Below are 7,056 nucleotides of genomic sequence, written 5' to 3' on the forward strand. Positions count from 1 at the left end.
TGCCTGTGTTTTCTTTAGCAGGGGTCCTTTAATATTTTTTTCTAATTCACCCCATTACACTCCCTCTGGAGAGAGCTTGGAAAAATCCAGCTCTTGATATCATCTGAACATGAAACTTCAATTTCTTAATTCTTCTTAGTAGCTGGTTGTGTGATCTTAGACACATTCACAGAGAGCCTCCACCTTCTAGGACACAGGAGTCAGATCATGTTCTTCAAAAAGTGATTTTTAATAAACAAAAAGAAAACAGGTCTGGCAGAACATTGCTTGGTTGCTAGATGTTACAGAGCAACTAAAGAAAAGGGTTTAAAACCACAGAGAATGGCTTCCCTGGGATTCAGCTTGTAAAGTTACAGTACAAGGAGGAACAAAGCTACACGTGCTCAGCACAGGGAAGTCCAACAAACTCACAATAAAGAAATTACCTGATCGCATCTGACTAAGCATTCCCTGTTCTACACACAGATCTGTAGTTCAAGGTTTAGTCCCTTCCTAGGCCTGGATGTCGCTGGATTCTCCATGTGTTGCTGCCTGCTCATTACATCCTTCCCCAGTCAACAGGAAAGAGAAAGAGCTGCTGTTCCCAATTCAAAAGCCCACACTCTGTTCTCCTGGCATCCTGCCAACTCACTTCCTCTTTCCCTAAGCATGTCTGGGTCTGGTATAGCATCCTTCTCTTCCTGGGGTCTCTCTCTGACTTACTGTCTATGGTTTTAACCCTTGCAGACAATGCTATAAGGGTTAGGTCTAAAGAGTTAACACTATTGAGAAAAGATTTTAGCTAACTCAATGGCTGGAATGTCCAGAGAAATGATGACCCTCACCCAACTCCATTCACCAAATAAGATATTACTGAAAAAGTTATAATCTACTGAATAAAGAACAGAAGTACTTGTGGCACTTTAGAGACTAGCAAATGTATTTGAGCATAAGCTTTCATGGGCTACAGACCACTTCATCGGATGCATAGAATGGAACATATAGTAAGGAGAGATATATACACATACAGAGAACATGAGTAGTATACGGCTCGATAGTATTCATCATCATGCATTTTTGACAAGTTTCCATGTCCCTTTTAGGGCTTATGTCGCTACTTTGGTATATAATAGTTTAAATGCTTTTTTATCCTGTGTTTATCAAACAGGTTTTGCCTGAGTAAATTTTCTTTATAAATTTAGTTTTCAATATTATTTAACTTTATTCTTAACCCGCCCTGATATTTAATACACCTTTTACATTTATCTCAAAATTTTCTATTCTTTAATAGCCTAGCAAACTAGGCCTTTGGTATCTCTTCTTTCAAACTAACTAAGCCTTAAAAAAACCTCTTTCTATTCTTGCATAACCTGCCTTTAGCAGCCTCTATCCTTACTCAATCACATCCAATAACCTTTCTTTCCTTTTTTTTCCTAAACCTTACTCAGGCTTTCGTTTTTCATTTTTAAACTCTCTCACTCTCTTCTTTCAACCTTTTTCTCTCTATGTACCCAAGCACAAACATACACAACACTTCCCCTAGTCAAACACATGCACACACATTTTCAAAGTGGCCGACGGCGCCAAACTTTGGTGCCAATGGAAACACGGTGGGAAGGTGGGACATAAGCCCTAAAAGGGATGTGGAAACCTTTTCCTTATAGTCTGAATCTTGCTAAATTTACTTTGTTTCAGCAGAGTCTGATTTTATTTCAGGCCTTAGACTTTATTCCAGGCCTCTTACAGCAGGTTGTGCATCTCAGGATTTAGTTGGGGATTGGTCGTGCTTTGAGCAGGGAATTGGACTAGATGAAGTCCTGTGGTCCCTTCCAACCTTGATATTCTATGATTCTGTGCTCTCTCTTCCTCCTACAACCTCCATGTCCATTCACCCCTTCTATCTATCCATCCTGCCACCCATCCCTCCTGCTCTCCCTACACATATGCAAGTCTCCATCCTTCCTTCCTTCCTCACCTATCCCCTCCTTCCTTCCACCCATGCCCTGACTGTGTTACCCGTTGCTGTAGTATCTCAGCTTTGTTGGTGCCTTCACCTCTGCCATGTTTGCTTGTTAATTTCGCTCCCTGTCTTCTAGCTGCTGGCATCAATGGAGGGATGGTTCTTGCTGGGGTTTCCAATAGGGAGCTCAGTTTTCCTAATCTGGGCATCCTCTTTTTATAACGCAATTCCAACTATTACTCATTAGCATTTCCACACATAGTACACCCTGTGGTTAGGACATGTGGTAGAAAAATCTGACTGTTGGATATTTTGTAAGCAAAAACTACTCTTACTGTTAATTTTTACAATATCCTCCATGGGTACATCTTTTCCCGTTATCATGTGGCATAGGGTCATTCTTTGGTCACTTACTGTTGTCAAGCATTGCTTAAGCTTATGGCCTAATATGGCTAAGTTAAAATCTTACAGGCCTCAGCCTGTAGGCCTTGTGTTTGAGACCTCCTTTCTTAGATCCCTAATTATCACTTCAATGACTGATCAGTCTTATGCTTCTGTAATGCTACAATTTAACTCTATTCAGCATAGAAAGATTATGAACAGCATAACACGTTAATTAATCATAACATCGCACAGGAAATGAGCAAAGAAAACTAAAATCATTAGCTACACATCCGTCTATCAATCCATCTGTGATAGGCAGCAGCCGGCCATCGCTTTGCAATACCCATCTATCTCTCCACTCACGCTAGAGATGGACGTTCCCCTCTAAGGCTTCAGCTTGCGCAGAGTTTTCTTGATCCAGCACACGTATTTGGAGAGCCTGGTAAACACACTGGGAGTTGACCAGTCACCAGTGCCATGGGAGACAATGCCCTGGGCCTTCCCATCACAGACCAGGGGGCCCCCGGAGTCACCCTGAGAAGCAAACACCAGGTCAGGGTTACCGATGTTCAAGCAAAGGGGCAGCAGCTTTCTGTATCCAGGGTCCTGAAATCCACCTCTGTATTCCCGTTCCTGTGGACTCACAATAAAGTTACTCCCAGGACCCGCCTAGGGCTTCCACCCCAGGGAGCCAGCCGGCCAGTTCCAGTGTCTAATTTCTAGCATCCATCCTTGATTTCTTTAACCTGCTCAGTTCCCTCTCCTGATTCTGAATCTTGATATCCAGCATCTGGCTGACTCCTGGCCTTGATATCTAGGATCTCCGGCTGATTTCTCAGATCCAACCCTGGGTTCTTTATTCAGCAATTCCACTCTCTGACTCCTAGGATCCATCTGATTCCCAACCCTGATTTCTGGGATCTGTCCCTCACTTTTAAGATCCATCCCTGATTTCCAGGATGTGGCTGATTCTTGTCCCTGATTTCTAGAGCCTGTTGAACATCCAGATGATTTCTGTCCCTGATTTCTGGGATATAGCCAGTTCCTGTCCCAAATTATTAGGATACATTCCTCATTTGAAAGATCTGCCTGGTTCTCGTCCCTGATTTCTAGCCTCCAGGCCTGTTTCCTAGAATCTGGCCAATTCTAGTTCCTGGTCAGGATCTGCCTGACTCACTATGGATCCTGACTCTCCCCATTCTGCCCAGCCCTGTCAGTCTTCTGTTCTAGGAGCACCTTGGGGCACCATGTGCCCCTGTCCCACACTCACCAGGAATGGTGCCTTCCTCTCCTGGGGGTCCCCCACACACAGCATCCTGGATGGGACATAGTGCAGATAAGGCCGAGATAGACACATACATTTCCCCATGACCGTCAGTTCCACCTCCTGCAGGGTCGGGGAGGGCTGGGCATTTGTTCTGATACTAGTCTGGCCCCAGCCAGCCACGCTGCACACTGCCCCCTTCTTCACCTTCTCCTGGGACAGGGGGATGGTGCCCACAGTCTGGGTCATCTCGGCCTTATTCCACAGCTGTGATGAAGGGGAGAGAGAGAAGGGACAACAATCTCCTATTAGGGGATTGGTCAGTCATGGAGGGATAGGGTTAGATGGGACCAGGTGAGGCATCCCCATGAGAACTGTGCAAATCTGTGATGCCCACTTGGGGCTTGGTGATGGGATAGAGGTGGTACCTGCAGCAGTGTAGGTCACTGGGGGTGGAGTGATGGGACAAGGTCAGTACTTGCTGCAGTATGTGGCAACTTGGTGGTGGGGAGGAATGAAAGTGGTACCTGCAGCAGTGTGAGGTCACTGGGGTCAGGGTGATGGGATGGGGGTGGTACCTGCAGCAGTGTGAGGTGACTGGGGAGGTGATGGGATGGGGGCAGTACCTGCAGCAGTGTGAGGTGACTGGGGAGGTGATGGGATGGGGGTGGTACCTGCAGCAGTGTGAGGTCACTGGGGTCAGGGTGATGGGATGGGGCGGTACCTGCAGCAGTGTGAGGTCACTGGGGTCAGGATGATGGGATGGGGGTGGTACCTGCAGCAGTGTGAGGTGACTGGGGAGGTGATGGGATGGGGGTGGTACCTGCAGCAGTGTGAGGTCACTGGGGGTGGGGAGATGGGATGAGGATAGTACCTGCAGCAGCATGATGTCATTTTCAAATGTCTCGTCATTGAATTCTGGGTGGGGGATTCGGTGACGTACCCAAATCTTCTGTCTTCCCAGTTCATCTATTGCAAAGTTGTGGGCCCCCAGCAGCACGGAGATGTTACTGTGAAATACAAGAGGACACAGGTGCTACAGACAGTCCAATACTCTTGATTCAGTCATGGGTCACTAATCGTGTTAAAGTGGGTGTGTGTAGATGCTGCCTGGCACTCAGGTCAATGTTCAGAAGCCAGCACTCCAGGGCCTTTCCTCTACTGGGTGGGGGGCAGCTTTGACCTGGCCCAAGGTTAGGAGAATGGCTGGCTCTGGGACAGGGGATCTTGTATTTCTTACCCCAAGTTGCAGTTACAATGAGCTGCCGTCACCACCACGTCCTCCCGGATCAGGAACCCTCCACACATGTTTCCTCCTTTCCCTTCTCTCTCTATTTTCACAAAAGCCATGTAGGGTCTGGAGTGAGGCCGGGCTTCCTGTCCTCCAATGATCTCCCCTAACAGAGGTGTCAAGAGAAGGAGTTAGTTCAGGCCCCCAGCCAGCCAGCTGGTGTATCCGTCTGCTAACTGAGAACAGGGCCTCCATTGTCCTCAGTGTGCACAGACCCCATCGAGATCAGGGCCCCTGTTGTGCTGAGTGCTGTGCAGATACTGACTGAGATCAGGCCCCCATCCTGCCCAGGCACTGCAGAGAAACAGAGTGAGAATCCCTGCTCCAGAAGGTTTATGCAGACACAAGACGTATCCTCATCTCCATTTCACACGCTGGGAAATCCAGGTACAATGCGGAAAAGTGACTCACTCCAGATAACTGGTGCAGTGTGCAGTAGAATTGGAAAAAGAACCCAGGAGTCCTTTCTCCCATCCCCCCCTGCTCTAACCACACAGGCTGCACAGAGCTGTATTTCCTGTCTAGGAGCTGACCTTCACATGAGACCTTACTGAGTTTCTTTGTGCCAACTCCCTCCCAGGGGATTTATTATGGTGGCATCAGCCCCCTCCTCTCCCTCTGCCCCTTTAGCTCCCTTCCCACCTGCCCCCACACCCCAAAGCTCCCCAGCTGGGTCCTGGGCACCGATACCGGGTCTGGGGCACCTCAGCTTTGTCTTGGGCACACACACACTCATAAGTGCCCCCTGATCCCACAGCCCTGAGGCTCACCAGTTGGGCCCTGGGCAAACACTGATAGCCCCCCAGGTCCCACAACACTCCCACTGGGTGCTGGGGACACACAGATGGCCCTGGTGGAAGCATCTGACTCTGGTAAGGAGCCTGGTTTTGCAGAGAACTCCGATAGCACCAGGCTTTGCTTCCTGTTAGATTAGGGTGGCCTGTCCCCTCCCATACTCACCAGCCTGAGCCTCGGGGGGCAAGATAAAGGCCATGGGGAACAGCAGCAGCAGCAACAGCATCTTCAGAGGGAGCTGGGGAAGGAGACGAATGTGTCTGCCTCTGGGGTCACTTATGAGACTGGCCAGGAGAAAAGGAAAGGGAGGGGCTGGGCCCCCCCAAATGACGTTTGGCTCAGGGGAAACCACAACCTCTGGATCCTGCCAGGGAGGAGTTCACACGTAGGGTAAGGCAGTCACCAGCCATCCTGCAGAGCTAGCAGAGAGCAGCCCTTGGGATGTGCATTTCTGGGGACTTGCAACCCTTTGGGCTGCGCACATGTGGCTCTGCACACCCTGGCGGCTGAGTAGCTATAGGGTCTTGCATCCCTGGGAGGCTGTGCACAGCTGGGGTCCTTCAACCCTTGGGGCTGTGCACATATGACTTTCTGCTCCCCTGGGACTGTGCACATCTGGTCCCCTTACCCCTGGGGCTATTCATATCTGGGGCCTGGCACCCCTGAAGGCTGTGCACATCTGGGGCCCATTACCCCTCGACCTATTCATATCTGGGGCCCTGCACCCCTGGAGGCTGTGCACGTCTGGGGCCACTATGCCCCCTCCCGTCATCAACTTGAGCCTTGTGAAACAGGAGTATGAGCAGCAGTGTCATGGCCCAGCTCAGGAGGGGGAATCTGCCTGGGAGGGAAGTTACAGGCCTGGATGAACAGCATGGATGCAGGGCAGGAAGCCTCAGGACCATGCACTCCAGGGTGTGGGTGAGGGACCTGCCATCTCAGCACTTGGACTAGGGCTTTAAAAAGTTAACCAGTTAAATGATTAAAATTAACCTAGGTGGGCTAGAGAGAAAAGGAATGGGGACCCACCGGGGTGGCTGGAGCTGCTCCAGCCCGCCGGGGTCAGGGTTGGGGTCCTGCCAGGGCAGCTCCAGCCTGCCTGGCACAGCTGGGACTAGAGTCCTGCTGGCCCAGTGCAGCTGGAGCTGCGTCTGCTCCAGCCCCCTGCAGTCAAGGTCCCACTGACCCACCCTGCTTCAGCCAGGGCTGCTCCAAGCAGCCCGTTCCACCGCAGCCGAGCCTGGGCTCCCACTGGCCCAGTGCAGCTGGGGCTGCTCCAGCCTGCTGGGGTCCCACTGACCTGGCAAGGTCCACTCCAGCCCACTGGGTCTGCTTGGGCCCGACATGACCAGGGCTTGGGTCCCAGTGGCCCGGTGCAGCCAG

General features: G+C 50.4%; 1 protein-coding gene across 1 annotated transcript; it reads right to left on the bottom strand.

Moving 5' to 3' along the window:
* Positions 1 to 208: 208 nt before the first annotated feature.
* On the bottom strand, positions 209 to 5,956 carry LOC127031565 (mast cell protease 3-like). Its single transcript, XM_050918496.1, has 5 exons — positions 5,839 to 5,956; positions 4,828 to 4,984; positions 4,462 to 4,597; positions 3,594 to 3,854; positions 209 to 2,857 (listed from the first exon to the last, which is right to left on the bottom strand). Exons 1-5 carry the CDS (start codon positions 5,897 to 5,899, stop codon positions 2,708 to 2,710), a joined length of 765 nt encoding a protein of 254 aa, XP_050774453.1. The 5' UTR covers positions 5,900 to 5,956; the 3' UTR covers positions 209 to 2,707.
* Positions 5,957 to 7,056: the final 1,100 nt, after the last annotated feature.

Source organism: Gopherus flavomarginatus, chromosome 11 (genome assembly GCF_025201925.1).
Source record: "Gopherus flavomarginatus isolate rGopFla2 chromosome 11, rGopFla2.mat.asm, whole genome shotgun sequence".
NCBI lineage: Eukaryota > Metazoa > Chordata > Testudines > Testudinidae > Gopherus > Gopherus flavomarginatus.

What these genes read in the sequence shown, in the direction of transcription:
- LOC127031565 (XM_050918496.1), bottom strand. Translation starts at nt 5,899, where the DNA reads ATGCTGTTGCTGCTGCTGCTGTTCCCCATGGCCTTTATCTTGCCCCCC. An exon ending in GCCCCCCGAGGCTCAGGCTG is followed by an intron (nt 4,985 to 5,838) that starts GTGAGTATGGGA and finishes CACCTCTGTTAG; the next exon opens with GGGAGATCATTGGAGGACAG. An exon ending in CATTGTAACTGCAACTTGGG is followed by an intron (nt 4,598 to 4,827) that starts GTAAGAAATACA and finishes TGTATTTCACAG; the next exon opens with TAACATCTCCGTGCTGCTGG.